The sequence below is a fragment of the Sorghum bicolor genome, chromosome 10, assembly GCF_000003195.3.
Source record: "Sorghum bicolor cultivar BTx623 chromosome 10, Sorghum_bicolor_NCBIv3, whole genome shotgun sequence".
Classification (NCBI taxonomy): Eukaryota; Viridiplantae; Streptophyta; class Magnoliopsida; order Poales; family Poaceae; genus Sorghum; species Sorghum bicolor.
In genome coordinates this window covers 16,147,305-16,167,710 of record NC_012879.2, presented here as the reverse complement: position 1 = coordinate 16,167,710, position 20,406 = coordinate 16,147,305, and the positions used below count along the sequence as shown (strand labels likewise).

Sequence of the window (20,406 nt, the reverse complement as noted above, 5' to 3'; positions counted from 1 at the left end):
TCGATCGTGGTCCGTACCTGACTTCTTGTTCCAGGGAGGGCAGTCGAGGTGAGCCTTGGACCTCAGCACTTGGTCCATGCTGACGGAGAGGTATCGCCGCTTCGCCGCTGCACAAGCGCCGCATACAAGGCAGAGCACGAGCAGCCGCACAAGCAGCAAACGTTGCGAGGCCATTGCGTGCATCTCAGATCTCTGTGTGCAGCAGCGATCGATAATGCTCCGGCCGGTTTCGGGGGGCTCGGCTCCGTGGAGCTGATGGAGGGTGGACTCGTGATCCGGTCACTAAATAGCGGCGCTATGCCTCGCAAGGTTAATTAATACTTTGGTTTGGCTGAGGAAACTAAGATACATTTTTGTATCTACCCGTCACCCCGACGGCGACCAGAACAACACCACGATGCAATCCATGCAAAGGTTGGTTTCCTTTAATTTTATCGACCGGCCGGGCCAGCGGATGCAAGGAGAAGTCGCATGACCGACCGGAGCTATAAGCAAAACGTACTCTCTATGCCAAAATAAACCAATTTCTATAATTGTCTTTAGTCAAATCATTTTAGATTTTACAGAACACATACATAATGATAAACTCAAGCGAACAAGCTGATTATTATCCAAATATGGTTGTGCTCAAGCCGACAATGATTTATTAACAACTAATGCTTAAGTGTAAGATTTAGAAAATTCGAGTCAAGCTATTCACCCGGCGGCGAAGACACCTATACTCAAAGTCCTCAATGGCGGTGATTTAGGAATCAAAGTTGCATGTCAATTACAACAAAAAAAGATGTGGTGTACCCCCTCCGAACCAAAAAGAGTGTCGTGTTTTACTTTTGACCATACGTCTTATTTAAATTTTTTATCTAAATATCATTCTTTTTCTTATAGCTTATTTTATCATTAGGTATACTTTAATAATTATTTATTTATATTATAATTTATAGAAAATTTTTAAATAAGACGATCGGTTAAACACGATGTCTAAAAGTCAAAAATATTATTTTTTTTTGGGATGGAGGCGGTACGTGGCAAAGCAGCAACGCAAACGACAATGAGAAATCTTAGGGCGTGTTTGGTTCACTTCCCAGCGGATCCTGGGTCGCACTAGCCAGTCTAGGATTGGCCAGGATGAACACATGCAACAGGCACTTGTTTGGTTACCTGCATCAGCTCAGCGTGGCCAGCATTAGCCGCTGTTTGGTTACCTGCGTCCGCATGGAATTCAAATCCTGGACATACAAGGTGGTGTTTGGTTGCTTGCATACAAGGTGGTGTTGTCACCGGTTTGCACCTTTGGTAAGGTTACCACTACCCACACACACATGTTGTTACAGCAGCTTCCAAATAAGAAAATCTATTAGCAAAACTACAACTAGCACTATTACAATTTTAAAAACTGCAAGCCACGAGGCGAAGCTACCATCGTCTCCATCATTGTGGACATGAGGTGGATTGATAGGTTGTAGAAGAGGAGGATTCTCAAGGGAATGACCATAGAAGGCTTGCACAGCTTGGTTTCTGGTGTTGTATTTCTTATAGCAGTTACCCTTGAAGTCATTCACATGCTCATGTGGTTCTTCCTAGCTAGAATACGCACCAGGTTTCTTGCCAACGTGAACCACATACCAAGCCATAGCTGTTCAAGAAAAGAGTAGCAAGAAAAATAGGTAGAATCTGCTGAGTTATAAATATTATCAGAAAAGTAACATCAGTGGCAAATAATAGGGACCTCATATCTTAATTTTTTGCACAAAATTTACTTAAGACAATCATCCCTGGTGGCAACTTTCATGATCCCAAAGAACTGTTTCATGAGTATCATGGGGCCATGAGACACTCCATCCTTACATGTTTTAAAAATGTTACTAAGGGCTTTAGTTACCTGGTGCAACTTTTAACCCATCATGTCTCTCTAGTGCATCAGCTAGAATGGTTGCATCATGTGCTGATCCCTCCCAGCCAGCCAACACATAGGTGAATTTCAAGTCAAAGTCGACTGCAGCAAGGACATTTTGTGTGGGGTGGTTCTTCCTACCCCTAAATGCAGCTTGGATCTTGGCTGGAACTTTAGCATAGATATGTGTACCATCTATTTCCCCAACACAGTCCTACATGGCATGCAAAAGTACATAGTGAATTGACATGAACTCATGCAGCAACATCCTAAATTATACATGACAATTTATTTACCTTCAAATAAGGATACCACCTTGGGCTGTTGCTAACCTTAAGGGGCGTCTCAATGGATGGAGGTCTAATCATGTCTTGCCTAAGTTCACCAATTACATATAACACCTCTTCGAAATGGCGATGGACAGTCTCTATAGACCTTCTCCAGTTTTGCCTAATCACTCTAAAACGTTGGTTATGCCCCACAATATGTAGAAACATTGCAACATGCTCTTCTACACAATAATTAATGTTGTCTGCTAACAATTTTCTCTCCCTAAGCAAGTTACACAACCTAAAGAAGGGTGCCCTTCTCATGCGAAGCATGTTCACACACTCAACATCATTGTAGTTATAAATTACGTCTAGGTTCTTTTGCCTTTCCTCACCCCACTTACTCAAAGGACCATAACTGATCTGAGGCCTTGAGGACTGAATCATTCTAATCCTAGCAAAAAGTAGGGCATACATAGCAGCAACAAGAGCTGCAGCACAAGCAAAAAGCATGCGCCTCTTCTCTTGCAAATCCATCTAGAAGATAAAACATGGAACAACGGCTCAGGCAAAATTTAGGATCAACACAGACTAGGACATAAGCTCAGACTAACTGAAAATCATCATAGACTTGGGCAATAGCTCAGACATAATGAAAAATCATCATAGACTTGAACAAATGCTCAGACATAACAATGTAATCATCGACTTCAGCAATAGCTTAGCAAAAAAGGGATCTTCATATAATTGCTCTTAATCTCAAAAGTACGACATGCATCCAAATCAAAGAAGGCAAAACTCTGTATCACACGGTGCAGATTAGAGGGAGGAGAGGGAGGGGGGAGGAGATGAACAAAATACCCACGTCAAAGGGCACAAGACCTAGCAAAGCACAACAGCAGTTGAGGGGAGGTCAGATATGCATGCACAGATCCAGAACAAACATTTAACACAAGTTAGGGTTTTAAAATCAAAACATAAAGAAAAACAAAGAAACGCACACGACCCTAGATCCATACCTCTAAATTAGTCAAGAAATCAGATATGCCGTGCCTGCAACCAGGTGAACAAAAATCACAACCACGGTTTACAAATTGGTAACAAAAGAGGGAAAATGAGGGAGAACTCACTGGCTTCAAAAATCGTTAGATCCATGGCACCTGCCACAAATCCAGTTAGAGAGAAATCATTAGCATGACACGAATCGAACCAAGAGCAAAGGCGGAGAGGGAGAAGACCACGAACCCTAGGAACCGGCAGCGCAGACGTGGAGCAACGAGAAGACACGGAGGAAGCGGGAAGGGAGATATATATAGGCGGTGAATGGCGGGAATGTGGGAGGTAACCCTAGGAACTTCGCGCCATCTCCTCGCGCACAGAATCGCCAAGCGTGCGAGCTCGCGTGAGCACGGAGCGAGCTAGGCTGAAGAAAACCGGCCGATTCGAGCGTTCTTTGGGAGCCTGGCTCGGTGAAGGGTCGAGATGGCGGACTAGAGGGTGGGTGAATAGTCCTTTCTAAAACTTATTACGCCGGCTAACCGAAACAAATGCGGAATTCAAACTATCGGTCTAGCCAAGACTACACCCCTCTATCTAAGTTCTCTAGTACCTTAAAAAGGTCCTAAACAAGCAAGCAAGATGCTACCTTAGCAAGAGCTCACCTAACCAATTCTAGTAGCAAGGTCACACAAACCTATGCCACTAGTACTTTGCAAGACCGGGGAGCTCCTGCACAACTAGTAAGCAAAAAGCACAAAGCTCCTAAGCTCACTAGCAATGCTCAATAACAAGGCAACCAATGCCAAATTATAGAGCGCAAATTACTTAGCTACACAAACTAAGCAATGTGACTAACAAGGTTACATAAACCAAATTAGTCACGCAAGGTAACTACTTCTAGCTACACAAGCAAGAAGGTAACTAGCAAGCTACACAAGCTAACTAGTTACAAGAGCAACTACACAAGCACAAATATATGAATGTAAATACAAGCTTGTGTTAGGGACTTTCAAACCAACGGGAAGAACAATGTTGACACGATGATTTTCTCCCGAGGTTCACTTGGTTGCCACCAAGCTACGTCTCCGTTGAGACAAGCTCCAAGGTTACCGCCGGTCCTCTTGCTAGTGGTGACCCGCAAGTCACACTCTCCCACGTGGAGTGCTTACCATAAGCTCTAGCACTTGACCCGACCGGACCACTTGTCACTCTTCACGTCTCGCTCAACTAGAGTTGCTCTTTGCGATCCCCGCGGGGTGAGCACCGTATCCCTCACAATCTCTTCTCCGGAGCACCGCACAATCTCCTTGCGTGCTTCGACGGATTCACAAGCCACCAAGCCATCTAGGAGGTGGCAACCTCCAAGAGTAACAAGCACCACTGGCTTGCAACACGAACACCTAGTGCCACTCGATGCAATCTCTTAAAGCAACGCACTAGAATCGCTCACTCACACAATTGGATGATCACTATCAAGCATATGTGAGTTAGATGCTTTACTAGCACTCCCCAAGCATGGACACTAAGTCCCAAGGGTGCTCAGCAACTGCCAAGGCCGGCCACCACTTCTATTTATAGCCCCAAGGGCTAAACTAGCCGTTTCCCCTTCACTGGGCAAAACACGTGGGCACCGGACGCTCACAGGGAGCCACCGGACGCTCAACACCCAGCGTCTGGTGCTCAGGCATCAGCCACGTGTCACTAGCCATTTGAACTCGACCGTTGCCGCCAACAGCTACTGCGCACGCGCGCCTACACAGCACCACCGGACGCTCTACTGCGTCACACCGGACTCGTGCGTAGAGAGCTCCGTAAACCCGCAAGGTCACCGGACGTGAGCCACCAGACGCATCCTGAGCGTCCGGTGCTCACCGGACTCATGCGCAGAGAGGGTCGCCAAACCACCCGCACATTGGACGCTGAGCACCGGACTCACTCCGGTGCGTCCGGTGCACTCTGCACACCTGCGCCATAGACACCACACCGGACGCTCTGGACCACCGTCCGGTGCTGCCAACACCAGCGTCCGAGAAACACTCCCGCAACTTCTCCAAATTTCCCATCGACGCAATAGAAAATAAGCACTAACTTTTCTCAAAAGCGCCGAATAAGCTCGGCGGGAGGGAGAGAGGAACCCACACCCCTCTCAACCCTAGGAACTCCACCACCTTTGCAAATGTGCCAACACCACCAAGTGTAAACCACCATGTCCAAGTGTGTTAGCATTTTCACAAACATTTTCCCAAAGGAGTTAGCCTCTCAACTTGCCACGCCACTCGATCCTAATACGTATGCAAAGTTAGATCACTCAAGTGGCACTAGATGACCGATATGCAAACAAGTTTGCCCCTCTTGATAGTACGGCCATCTATCCTAAATTCGGTCATAAACTTCTCTACACACCTATGACCGGTGAAATGGAAATGCCCTAGGTTATACCTTTGCCTTGTGCATTCCATTCCATCTCCTCCAATGTTGATGCAACACATGCACCAACCAATCACCAAATGATATGATCCACTTCATATCATCACGTGACCGTATTGGTTCACCGATCTTGACCTCACTTGCTCTTCACCATTGCCTCGGTCCATCGGCGCCAAGTCTTGCTCAAGCTTCACCATCACACGCGGTCCCTCGCTTTAAAGCCTCCGACTTGCCCTTCACTCTTGCAACCGGTCCATCAAGCCAAGCCTCATCTTGATCTTCTCCACCTTGGTCACATGACTCCATGTCATGTCTCATATGCAATGAGCTCCTTCATCATCACATAATCACCTATGGACTAATCTCCTGTGTATCTCACATAAACACTATTAATCCACCTAAGTTGTCACTCAATTACCAAAACCAAACAAGGATCTTTCAATCTCCCCCTTTTTGGTAATTGATGACAACTCTACAAAGATATGGAAATTAAGCTTTTTCATGCTAGCACTTCACACAAGTGGAAGTTGCTAACTTGTTTTGGATTTTATGCTACTTATCCAACATTTAAGCTCTATGTCAAGAATTGGATAAGCACCATAAAAACCTACTAAGTGCTAAGGTGTATAGAATAAACCTTTGTAGCTCGATACCAAATTCGATATCATTTGAAGTATTCAGTGCACACCATCGCTAGCACCATGAGTAGCTAGACAACAAAAGCACTAGAAACCCCGTGAGATCCACATTATAAGCAAGGGTCTAGTTTTTACTTGAAGAACACAAGTCTAGCTACCAACCTATGCATGCTAGTTATCATATCATCAATCAAGTTCTATTACTAGCATACACCACACAAGCATGCAGATTGAATATAAAAACTTATGCAATGCAAGCAAGCACATGAATATGCACAAATCAAATGCAAACAAACAATGTTCATGAGCTTGCTCCCCCTACTTGTGTGCTTCTCTTTTGTCTAAGAATTTTGATCATCATCTTTCCTTTTAATGTTGCTCCCTTGTCCATGTCTATCTTTGATCTCTCCCCCTTGAAACATATCTTTTGTTGTCCAACTTATCCCATGATCATATCTTTGTTCCAACTTCTCCCCCTTTGTCATCAATTTCCATAAAAGGTATGTGATACCAATCAAATCACTTGATATCATTTGAAAAAGTGTGAACCTCATTGTGACAAAGGATTGCATTGGGATAGATGGTTGAGGCTTGAATCTTACATTTTTTATGGACATCACCATATGTGTTGGAATGACATTACTTGAATTGCTCTTGAGATACCACATAGGATCTTTGACCTTGATACCATTTGGTGGGGCACTCCCCCTATGTCATAGCATGGGTCATTCACTTGTCAATCTTGTTGGTGAGGGAACTTTTCTTTGCTTGATGATCACTTAAAGTTGAGGATCACTTCTGGAACCACCTTCTTGTATGATAGATACCATAAGTATAAATATGATATCATTTGAAATATCTTGTCTGATACCATATGGGATTCTTCTACCAATTAAGGTCTTCTAGTATGGAACCACTTGTTTGCTATCTTAAACATTTTCTATCATCATGAGTACTATTTGTTGGATACCAATTGGAGAAACATTTAAGTCTAGATATCCACTTGCATTGTTGTCTTGTTCTTGTACTCTAATCACTATGAGCTTCTAATTGTTGACTTGAACTAAGTTGATTTGCTAAAGCTTCCAAGTCCGGTTTGAACCAATGGCAAGCTTTTTCACACCTCACATTCAGGGTTATCTTGCCAATGTTGTACTTGTCACTTATTAACAATCCAAAAAAGATCAGGTACTTGGGTTCACTAGCTCATGAACAAACTCAATACATACCACTAGATCAATTAATCATTCAAGCAATAGTGGTAGGCTATGAATTTAAAACTTTTTATTTGTAATGCATGATCCTAATAAGCATGTACTATATGCACTAACCACATACTAGTAAGAGATGAAATGATCATACACATTACAATGATACCTTTGCTATGTTGGAGTAGAGGATAGTCAATAAGATTCCAAATTTGTGCTCCAGATAGCAAGGTGAAGTCCAATTTATAAGCTTGGTGAAGACCAATTATAAATGCCAATTGATAGATCAAATCTTCACCCATATGAAATAAAAACCACTTATGATCAAGTGCACTATCTTTCGTTGTGGTTGGCTTGCTTCATCTTTTCTTGATCTTTGCTTGCATGAGAGAACTACTAAGAATATCACTTGAAATAGCATGACTAGCTCTCTTTTGGGTTCTTGCTTGCTTTCTTGATCAATCCTTTTGATTGCTTCAACTAAGCATCTCAAATGTCCTTTAGATCACAACTTCCATGCTAGCCTTCCAAGCACCACACTTGGTTTACCCACTCCTCGGGCGGCACGCCCCTCACATAGGGAGAAGTGACCTCTCTCCAAAGAACTATTTTTGATACCCACTTGAATTGCCTTTGATTGATTGACTCAAGTGATGGACTTAATGTGATGAGTAACCATGAATCCCCCTTTTTTTAAGTACTTTTCTTTCTACATGTTTAAGTCATTCTCTTTCTACCAAATGATCTCAAATAGTCACTGTTGGCGGTTCTTAATGACATATTTATCCCGCCAACATAGTCCATGCAAAGGAAGAAAAGCATGTATTTTACTCACATATACTTATTAAATGCTTACCAAGTTCCACATGTCATGCAAGTTGTGTTTTACAGATCATATACAGGCATACAGGTGGAAAGCAAATAAAAAGGCGCAATCCGACACGTCAAAAAATGCGCAAATAAACAAGTACCCAAAAGCCCAATATAGAAGTGCATCAATTTGCAGGTAGATCTAGACTCAGGGGCCCGAGAGGAAGGCAACGGGCTTCGGGCTGGGACCAGCGGGGCCCACCAGGGGGCGGCCGCCTCCTAGGGTCGGCCGACCCTGACCCAGCCCATCTCAGCACCGCCTTTCGCAGAGGCGGTGCTGATCCTATCCTCCCACAGTCCCCGCATGCAAATTGCAGTTTACACCCTGGGAAACCGACCTTCCCCACCTATTTAAGGAGGGGGAGAGGGAGGCTCCATTCATCTCATCCCATTCACAATCAACACTCCACCTTCAAGGCACTTGGGCACTACCACTTCTTAGTTTTTCCTTTTAGCTTTTAGAGAGAGAGTTGGGTGAGCTATCAAGGAGGGCTTGGCTCCTTGGAGAGAAACTTGGGTATGAATAAAGAATATCTTTACTCCAAGTCCATGCCTTATCATGTCCGATATAGTTCTTCATATGAACTAGAGTATAGTTCTTCTCCTATGGTATATGACATAGATCATAGGCCCTATTTTATGATGCCAACATATGAACTAGAATATAGTTCTAGTGAAAATGATATGACATACATTTTAGTATATAGTTCTTATAGTATAATGCTACCCTAGGGCTAGTAGTGTACTATATGAACTAGTGCTAAGTGTATGTTGTATTATTCTCACTTAGGACTTTAGTCTAATTGCTTCATGTTAATTAATTGCCTAGAAATAGCTTTGTGTGAAGATGGGAGTTTATCATGCTCTTTTGAGTAGGCTCGGGCTTCTTACCTGTCGATCCGTAGGGTCGGGGACCCGGGGGAGTCCGAGTAGGTTCTTTGCATGTAAGCATGGTGCTTGGGTGTAGAGGCCAGGTAAATGCATTGTCCTAGTCCACGGTTGAGGGGACGGCGGCAGGTGGTGACAGCCCTGTCCGTCCTTGGCATTCCCCCACGTTCGGCTAGGGTGTGGGAGTCTAAATAGTTGCGGAGGTTGCTGGCAGACCAGTACTCGTGTAACCTCCCAAACCATCTAAACACAGGACTAGATCTAAGTAGTATAATTACATGATTAACTTGTTCTATGACATGATCTGTATCTAGGACCACACCTGCTCTAATAGGTTGTTTGTTTATTCTTTTATTCAATTCATTCTTTTAGTCTCTTTTTATTCCTTAGCCCATATGCCATGCCTAGATTGTGAGGGATCACTATTCTACATATAAATGTTTATCACCTGCTATGACCTTTGATTCCATTATTGCTATCATAATTACTTTGATCTATGCTTATCTTAGAATCCTTAACATATTAAGCCTTCCTTAGAGCGAACCTATAAATACGACACTCGGTAAATCCCTGGGTTGAAATGCTACACGATAATTCCCGTCCGCTTGCGGTACTTAAACTCCAAACCTAAGGAACTATCACCCCGGTATATACTTAACACTGTTGCTAGACATGCGCCGAGCTAGTGACTTGTTAAGAAATACCAACATGGCAATCCTAGTGCCACTACCATGATTAGTACAGGGAAGGGCTTTAGCCCCGGGCCGTAAGCGCCTTTAGTCCCGGCTACGGAACCGGGGCTAAGGTTTCGGGACTAAATGTCCCACCTTTAGTCCCGGTTGGTAACGGCAACCGGGACTAAAAGGTGCGCCAGGGTGTGCCACCTGGCCTCCACTTTTAGTCCCGGTTGTTGCTACCAACCGGGACTAAAGACTTTTTTCTTTTTTGTTTTTTCTTTTTCTTTTCATTTGGTTTTCCATTTAGGGTTTACAATTATGTTATTGTTATTTTCGAATGCGTATTGTTTGCTGGTAGTTTATGGAACGCGCACCTATAATTTATATAATTTAAAGGATTACATATAAATATACTATAAAACACTATATATATAAATAATATGTATCTATAGGTCCATAATAAAATATTTACACATATGCTTCACGGACAAAGTATTTACAACACAATTTATCTCCACCACTCAAGCATCGTACAAATGATCATCATTATTTGGTTTCATCTGCTCCTAAGGGTTGAAGTAGCACTCGCCGCCAGAATCCAGGACTTGGTCGTTAAGAAATCCTGCGATTGTCTCCTGAATTCCTTTTAGGCGCACCGCATCCAACACCTGCTCCTTCAGCCACATCTCCTTTAATAGACATTAAAGAAAAAAGTTAGAGGTATGAATAGGATTTATTAAATAGCAACAAATAAATGAAATATACTTATTATATATACATGTTACATACTTTTAGGTGCTCAAGATTAGTTCTTTTGGCATACACCGTCATAAACTCGCACACATAGTAGCCACACAAATTGTTGCCCGGTGTCTGCCGTAGAACCCACTGAAGTAAGATGGGCTTTGAAAGTGATGCATTCAACTCTGGACGGTGTTTCTGCACGAACCCAGCCCAAACTCTAGCAATAAAACGATCATTATTAATTATCCATTACCAAGTTAAAAGAGCAGAATTTAATATATAGAGATCGGAGTTACCCTTGGATAATATCTATCATTTCTTGGTAATCATCCTGTGGTTTTCTCAATGAGTCATAGATTACCAATTGACATTGCCAGAGATCAATGACAATTAGTATCCAATGAAAGCTGCATTTGTGTGCATATGTAGGCAAAATTAGTATATATCTTCATATTGATCTGATTAATTAGTTAAATAGAATGTACACACGATAACGACACTTACTTAAAGTTGTAGGGAAAGAGTATATATCTTTTATCTTTTTGGTTGATCAAGAACCTCCGTAGATTTCTCTCCGTTTGAGTTCTCCATAAAACATACGGGGTCTTGTGGTCTTTGAATACAACATTTGGATCCACAAATCCAATCTCCTTGTCATTTCTAACTCTGAGGTCCCTCATCATGTTTCTGCATATGTATAGTGGGTTTCTGTAATTAGTTATATATATACATGATAAGTTACAGAGACATTATTGAAAGGAAGAATCACTTACAGACAGAAGCAACTCATTAGAGATTTGTCAAGAGCGTCCATGTGGCATAGTTGGTGTAGCTCATTAAATTGAACATAAATAATATCATCACCACGGAAGTAATGATAGTTTCTAATTCGGACACAAATATAGTCATCTGCTTTTCTGGCACACGCTTCCATGTACCATTTGTTTAGCATGTACATTTGCGTTCCAAGCTTGTTGAGGGCCGCAGGGTTGTATAAACTCTTGCCATATGTATATTCCTTCTGCCAATGATCAATTTGTGGAGCACTTTCAATTGGTGCCCCCGCTATCATTTGGGCTAAGCTAAGACCAGTTTCCGCAAAAAAATTTTCAAGCTCTTCAATTTTTAAATCTGTCGGTATCTGCTGGTCTAGCACGTCAATGTTTGAACCATATTCATTTCCAATGACTAGCGGGGGCACTGATTGCTTTGATTGTTCCTCAAGCTGTGCTACACCCTTGCGTGCTCTTTTCTCTTTCTTCTTCTCTTTTTCTATGGATTTTCTTAAAGTGCGATCATAGTCTGATAAAGATGATGATTCTTTCTGAGCTTCACGCCTCTTTTTTTGTTCAGCCTCAACCCTTTGTCGTAGATCTTCTGGCCGTAGTAACAGGTACAGCTTCTCAGGGTTTCGCTTGGCTTCTCTTTCAGTCTTAAGTTTCTTGAAGAAACTATCCACATCTGATTTAACTGAAGCATTTATTTCTGCATCAGTCATCTGATCATAGGACAGCTTCTTAGGAATGATAGCTTGTTTCTTTTCGGAGGCTTTCTTTTTTGGCGGCGGGGCGGCCGACACATTTGATTTTGTGGCCGGCCTCTTCTTTCGTGCTGGAGCCACGTGTGGAGGCGATGGTGCGGCCGGTGGCGGTGTTGGAGCCCGAGGAGGCGGCGTTGGAGCCCTAGGTGGCGTTGGAGCTCTAGGTGGCGGTGTTAGAGCCTGAGGTGGCGGTGTTGGAGCCCGAGGTGGCGGTGTTGGAGCCCTAGGTGGTGGCGTTGGAGACCGAGGCGATGCAGCCGTGTCTTGCACTCCCTCGTCATCACCCGCAGCACTATGACATGTCGGTGACCACCTGTGAAAATAAAAGGTATATGAGTAAACCGCTAACTAAGAGAATGCAAAATAAATTTAGTGAACAAATGTATAGTCAATTTTTATCCGCACCTAGGATTAGATTCATGACGAGGAGGTGGTGGTAGACTACTAGGTGATGCCCTAGGAATAATGATGTAGCGCTTGCGCCAACAAATAAAAGTCTTCTCTGCTTCTCCTAGAGTCTTCTCTCCATCACCTCCTTCTATCTCAAGCTGCACATTACTGAAGCCTTTGACAACTCTATCCACCGAGACGCTAGCATATCCAGGTGGAATTATCGCCCCATGGATTCTTGGTGTCCTTGTAGGGTCGACAGGAGTTACAACAGCGACAGCAACCATGACTGTGGCAGTCCCCTGTGGAATGTGCAGCTCACATGTTGTCAGAGGCTCAGTGATGTCATCCACCGGAAAGTGCAGCCCCACGTCGTCTTGAATAGTTGGCATCTCTGTGGAAGCGCAACTACTTTTCAACTGACCGGGGGGGGCTAATGTTGACTCTAGGCTCTGATGCAGTTTGCCCTTGTATAGAACTTACTGCAATCTGCACTTGTCTTTTGATCTCCTCGTTCATTGTCTCTTCAAGCGCTTTCTCTCGCGCTATCGCTTCACGAGCTGCTTCGCGTGACTCAATCACCATTGCCTCTAACCTATGCAACCGCTCTGCTTCCTCTTCCTTCTTTCGTTGGCGGCTTCTATAAGTCGGTCTATCTTTAGGGAAGCCATGCTCCCATGATATCTCCCCATAGCCTCTGGTTCGCCCACCATGTTCAGCAGTCTCCAGGGCGTATGTCAGCTCATCCTTTTCTCTATTTGGCTGCCAGGTGCCGCTTTCAACTAATCCTCTAGCATAGGCCATTCTCTATCCTACTCTCCCGAGCTTTTCGCCGTACACTATCTTTCCGGTCTCTAGGTCTATGGTTCCCCATGACCAAAGAACCAATACTTGGCGCGCTCGGGCCAGTGCATTGATTCTGGTTCGATCCCTCTCCCAAGAATCTCCTGTTCCAGCTTTTGCCACTTAGGAATAGCAGTCCTGTAGCCACCTGAACCCAAGTGATGGTGGTATTGCTTTTGTTTAGCATTTTCTTGATTCTTGATCATCCGTGCCTGACCCTCTTCTGAGTTCTTAAACTCTACGAACTCATCCCAAAAAGGCCTCAACTTGACGTAGGCCTTGTTGGTGAAATCTGGTGTCCGGCCTTGTGCAACAAAAGTCTTGTATAATGTCTTCTTCCAAGCCTGAAATTGTTTGGCCATCTTCTGCATAGCCCAGATTTTAACCTTCTCCTTCAAAGCTTCATCCTGTGTATCGAGCGTGAAATGTTGAAGGATATCTTGCCAAATCAATTCATTGTCACGATCTGAGACAAAACTAATATTAGGGTTATCTTTCCGTTGCCTCCATTCACGAGCACTGACCGAGAGCCTGTCCCTTACAAGGTAGCCACAGTGCGCAACAAATTTTTTAGAATTAGCTCCAAGTACTTGTCCTGTACCCTCATCGAATTCCGACAGAATGTACCGACCCTCCAACGGCTTCTTCGGGCCGCGCACTTTTCTACTCTTCTCAGAAGTTGTCGCCGATTTAGAGGGCTACACAAACAAGTATAAATATATTAGTATAAATGTCATTTATTTTAATTTCATATATATACATATATACTAGATTGTAGATAGACCTGATCAGGATTGTCTCCCACAAGTTCTTCATAATCAACAAAGTATTGACTCCCATCATCTTCGCGTTGGGGATCTGGATTGGCACCGCTGTTGATTAGGTTCATCATTGCATCATCCATGTTGTCATTCGGATTGGCCATTTCTCCAAATTTAATCAAGTCTTAAAACTTAGAAAATATTCGATACAACAACTAAGATAAATTATATCATATAAATTATATAATACAAAAGATAAATTATAAAATACAAATTATACATCTCATCTCAATATCTATCCCTACTAACTAATTACAACATAGGATAAATTATATCATATAAATTATATAATACAAAAGATAAATTATAAAATACAAATTATACATCTCATCTCAATATCTATCCCTACTAACTAATTACAACACATGATAAATTATATCATATAAATTATATAATACAAAAGATAAATTATAAAATAGAAATGATACATCTCATCTCAATATCTATCCCCACAAACTAATTACAACACATGATAATTTATATCATATAAATTATATAATACAAAAGATAAATTATAAAATAGAAATTATACATCTCATCTCAATATCTATCCCTACTAACTAATTACAACATAGGATAAATTATATCATATAAATTATATAATACAAAAGATAATTTATAAAATACAAATTATACATCTCATCTCAATATCTATCCCTACTAACTAATTACAACACATGATAATTTATATCATATAAATTATATAATACAAAAGATAAATTATAAAATAGAAATTATACATCTCATCTCAATATCTATCCCCACAAACTAATTACAACATAGGATAAATTATATCATATAAATTATATAATACAAAAGATAAATTATAAAATAGAAATTATACATCTCATCTCAATATCTATCCCCACAAACTAATTACAACATCGGATAAATTATATCATATAAATTATATAATACAAAAGATAAATTATAAAATAGAAATTATACATCTCATCTCAATATCTATCCCCACAAACTAATTACAACATAGGATAAATTATATCATATAAATTATATAATACAAAAGATAAATTATAAAATAGAAATTATACATCTCATCTCAATATCTATCCCCACAAACTAATTACAACATAGGATAAATTATATCATATAAATTATATAATACAAAAGATAAATTATAAAATAGAAATTATACATCTCATCTCAATATCTATCCCACCTAACTAATTACAACATAGGATAAATTATATCATATAAATTATATAATACAAAATATAAATTATAAAATAGAAATTATACATCTCATCTCAATATCTATCCCTACTAACTAATTACAACACTGGATACAAAACAAGGTTTTTCATTGTCTCAAGTAAATTTATGTAACACCCAAAATTTGGCTCTTTTAAAAATAGATGAATTTGGCTTTATTAAATAATTTTGTGAGCATTTTCAATATAGGAAAAATAAATAAATTTGGAGAAAATAAAATTAAATATAAGTTAGGCTAATATTTTGTTGCATACATGCTTGTGCATTTCTTTTATGTGATGAGTGGTTTTGATGAAAAGAATTTTGAATTCAAAAATTCATTTGGAAAAGAGTTTGGAAAATTTGTTTGGAAAATAAAAAGGAAAAGCTTTTCTCTCTGGCGGCTGACGGGTGGGGCCCACCCGTCAGGACCACCTCCTTCTTCCAACCGTCGCTCCCGAATCCTCTCTCTCAGCAGCAACCGCCCAGGCCGAAGCCCCGCTCCCACGTTCTCCAGCTTCCCCCGCGTCTCGGTCTTCAAGTTGGAGAGCCCCTCGCGCACCCGAGCACTACCCCTCCCCCATTCTCTCTTCTCCTTGCCCGCGCCCCACTCGTTTCTGCGCAGAGAACCGTCGCCGGGAAGTTCTTCGTCGACCGCGCGTAGGCCGCCGTTCCAAGCCGTTTTCGCTCCGAATTAGCGCCGTGGTGAGCTTCCTCTCCTCTCCCGCTTCCTCCCCGTCTATTTCTCTCGCGAAACGGCGCACTCCTCAGTGCTGTCCGCGGAGCTCCGGCGAGCTCCATGGCCGCCGGCCATGGCGCGTGCCGCGTAGGACCTTCCACAGCCGCGCCAAGTGTTGTAGGGAGTTCGCCTTGCCTCCCTCTTCCTCCCTGTGTGCTCGGTTTGGTCAATCGTGGCTCGAAGTCCGAGTTCCACGAGCTCCGGCGGGGACGTTTATGGCGCCGCCGTGAACCTTCTCGAAAACCGCCTCCTCGACCGCGTTTATGGGGTGGAATGGACTCGCATCGCTCTCCTCTTTCTTCCAGTTCAATCGGAATCGAAAACCGTGCACCGTAGCACCTCCTCCGCTCAACTCCGGCGAGCTCGGGCCGGCCGTCAATGGTGGCCACCGTGTTTCTGGCCGGAGCTGCCTGTGCGCCGTCCCCTTCCTCTCTCTTTTTTTTTTATTTTTTTTTATTATTATTTATCTTTTAATCCAGCGCGTTCAATCTTGATCCAACGGCCAGAAACACTTGATACCCCTTCATATGATATCTTGTTAAAGAGTCCCCCAAAATTTTTGTATTTGCACCGCAGTCCTCGGCCATAGGAATTTCCAGGATTTATTTCGTTTATTTAAATTCGTTTAGACTCTGTGTTATTTACAGAATTGCCACTGCAGTGTTTTGGCCATAAAATATTCGTTATAGCTCCGATTTGACCCGTTTGAATTGCGTTAGGTTTGTAATTAAATTCTCTACATGTTAGTACTACTGTTTCTGTAGTTGCAACTTTTTATTTTCAGGGTTAGGTTTAATTAATTAATTGCCTATAGGAAATCGCCGAAAAGTCGTAATTTGGTCATTTTAGTTCCGTTTTTCGTGAATTTCGCGTTGACGTGATCGTAGCAGCACGTAGATGATTTTGGAAAACTTTTATTTAATTTATTTACTGCTGGTGTACTGTTCTAACTTTAGGAATTGTTCTCTTGCATGTTTGTCTTGGTATGCGTGATGATTGTGATGTATTGATCGAGCCCAGACGGTGAGGAGTTTTTCGGGAGTCCGGAGCTCTTTGGGGATCAGCAGGACCAGCAAGACCAGCAGGAGTACGTGAACCAAGGCAAGTATAGCATGGGCCTACCTTGTTGTCCTACTCATTTTTAAGCATTTCACCCTGCATGTGTATAATATTGCAAACTATAAGGACATCCTAGCTGTTGATGACAATTACCATGTTCCCAAGGGTTTTTATTGCATATGGGTAGAAGTGCTAGTGCTCTAACTCCAATTATATATAATCTGAAATCAGTGATGGAACTATGGTTAATTGATTAAACATGATTATGATAAATGGAACATAGGGCTATGGTACAAATGACTGTTGGTCAGGTTGTCCTAGACCCTCCGTAAGGACTTATCTGTCGGCAAAAGCTGGGACTTACAGTGCAACCGGGAGAGTCATATGGCTCTGACTTTAGCTCAGTAATAGGACCTTTTCTAACTCGTTAGAGGTTACCCGAAAGGGCGCAAGAGGCGCTTGCCACTTTGGGTGTAGGGCTGCCCCTGTTTCTATGAGTATAGCCGCGATGGAAATGTGCCATAGGAAAGGGGGGTTTTCTACATCTGCCTGCCGAGAAAACCTCGCGGCCCTAACTGGTTAGAATAGGCCTATGGAAGGCTTCATAGTGTACCCTGCCCGCTCACCTTGGTAGTGTTTTGGGGTCGACGGACCCCGGGCATATGGGCAAGACGACTCACGGTGAAAGTGCACAACCTCTGCAGAGTGTAAAACTGTTATAACAGCCGTGCTCACGGTCACGAGCGGCCCGGAAAACTCACAGAATAACTGGTTACTGATGGCTATATGGTACTTGATGATGTATAATTATGCTTTAATGTGACTTAATGACTTTCTATGGTTCTAATAACTGATCATATGGGATATTTGGGAGCTTAAGCATAAACTATAATAATTAATGATAAAACACTGACCTACTAAAAGCTGATGCAGTGAACCTAGTTTAGCCTGTTTGAGCCTCATAAATCCTCATGCCATGCTTGTGGAGTACGAGATGTACTCACGCTTGTATATTTCTTTTCTTTGGATAAAAATCCCGGATGGGTAACAGATGGTGGTGGCTATGAGGACTACCCTGAGGACTATTAGGCTTGTGCTTCACCAGTCGACCTTCCCTGTGTGAGGGCCTTGAGATAGTTATCTTAGATTATCATATTTATATTTCCGCTGTTATATCAGACTTTGTGATGTAATAACTACGTTTGTTGTAAACACTGCGACGATGGTATTTAATTTGTGACTTATGTGTGTGATTGATCTCTGGGCGCACATAAGTTTATGCATTCAATTTCTTCCTTGAAATTGGGTGTGACAAATTGGTATCAAAGCCAGGTTGACTGTAGGACGCAAGCCTAGGTAGCAATGGTCGATATAGAGTTTTTGTTTTATTTATTTAATGCTTTCTACCTTACTTTTTGTTATTTTATAAAATTTATCATGCTTATATCACTTATTCTATTGCCAAAATGTTGATCTAATCTTAAAATAAAATTTATAGATGCCGCCTGTCACGAGGTCTCGCCGTGCCAGCACCAGGAGCTACATCTCTCAGTTCACGCCCCAGTCGTCCCAGCCAGTGGTGGACATCTCCGACAACGAGACCGTCCCCATGGAGGAAGAGGACCCAGCGATGGTGACAGAGGTGGATGATGATGATGAGAACTGGATGGACTCCCCTGTAGCAGCTGCACCTGCTCCACCCACAGCACCTGCTCCACCTGCTGCACCTGCACCACCAGCTCCACCAGTTGCACCTGCTGCCCCTGCTGTACCAGAGGTGGTGCCTCCAGCTGGTCCTGAGGAAGAAAACCCAGGATGGACTACCACCATCCACTACAAGTATCCTTCAATGACAGCCTACTTCCACAACTTGCTTAGGGAGATGCTGGATACTTACTATGCTGATAAGGAGATTGGCATTAGGTACTGCTGTGCAGAGTACACACACCCCTATGAGGCCACATACTGGAGGTCGGATCTTACCATCACTGTGGGGAATGAGGCACATGACAGCTATATGGTAGAGAGCATCCATGGTCACGTTGCTAGGCGAGCTGAGGCACAGGACAACATGGAGGACGCCGCCCAGATGGCTTACACTCACTACCATGGCCTTCGTTATGAGGCCATGAGAGCAGACCAGTACAAGTTTCTCCCTCGCCATGATTCTACTATTGGTACTTGGTCTATCGAGAACCCGCAGGAGGTTGACACGCCATTGGATGCAACTGTTAGGCATATGCATGTCCTGCAGATGGCCAATGATGACCTACAGGAGGAGCTACGTGATCAGCAGGATTCCATAGATCGCTTCCAGGAGATGGTGGACAGCCTTAGAGAGCAGCTTGAGTTGCCACCGCTCTACAAGAAGAAGACCGCACCTCCTAGCATCTCCGGCGACGCACCATAGGCCTAGGATGCCATAGTTGTTTTATTTCGTAGTCCCGTTGTGTCAGTTGAGTTTGAAGTGCTTGTGAACAATTGATGTGTCCGTTGAATTTGTTTGTGTTTTTGCATGATTCGAATCTTTGTAATGACTGCTGGAAGGTTGTGGATTTATCTACAAACTTCTGTTACCTTAAGTTTAATTATCGAATGCTTAGTTGGGTTGGTATATTCTGCTGTTGCTGTGCTGTTTTTCTAGAGCAGCCTGTGATGTTTAACTTTTATCTCTGAAGTGGTACGTCCAAAAACTTTGAAAATTTTGTGGAGGAAACTAGACTGCTGTATCTCTCATTTGCAACTAGAACCACGTTAAAACCTGCTCGGATCTGGGAGATATCCTTGTTACAATCTGGGACTATTGCGCAGACTAGAGCACAGAACAGATTCGCTTTACCCCTGTTTTTGATCAATATAATTTCAGAATCTGTAAGAGTGGTCTGAACAAAAGTTGTATCAAATTTTATAAGCTTTCCAAACATGTATGGCACGCCTCTGTTGGATCTCAGAAACTCGAGTTATGAGTTAAATACTGCACTGCTGATTTTGCATCCTGTCCAGAAAAATTTCAGCAGTCTTTTCGATATTATAATCAGTTATTAATTATGGAAAGACCTCTAAAAGCTTATTCCTTTGTTGGAAACAGATGGCTGATGAAGGAGGAAGAGGCCGTGGTCGAGGTCGAGGCCGTGGACGTGGACGTGGCCGTGGCGCACCGGTGGACCCACCGCCACCACCACAGCCTGTGA

General features: G+C 42.6%; 1 protein-coding gene across 1 annotated transcript; it reads left to right on the top strand.

The window, feature by feature from the left end:
- Nucleotides 18,714–19,625, top strand: LOC110431106. Its single transcript, XM_021449808.1, has one exon. It carries the CDS (start codon nucleotides 18,714–18,716, stop codon nucleotides 19,623–19,625), a length of 912 nt encoding a protein of 303 aa, XP_021305483.1.

Coding starts and splice junctions, on each gene's coding strand:
- LOC110431106 (XM_021449808.1), top strand. CDS start 18,714: ATGCCGCCTGTCACGAGGTCTCGCCGTGCCAGCACCAGGAGCTACATC.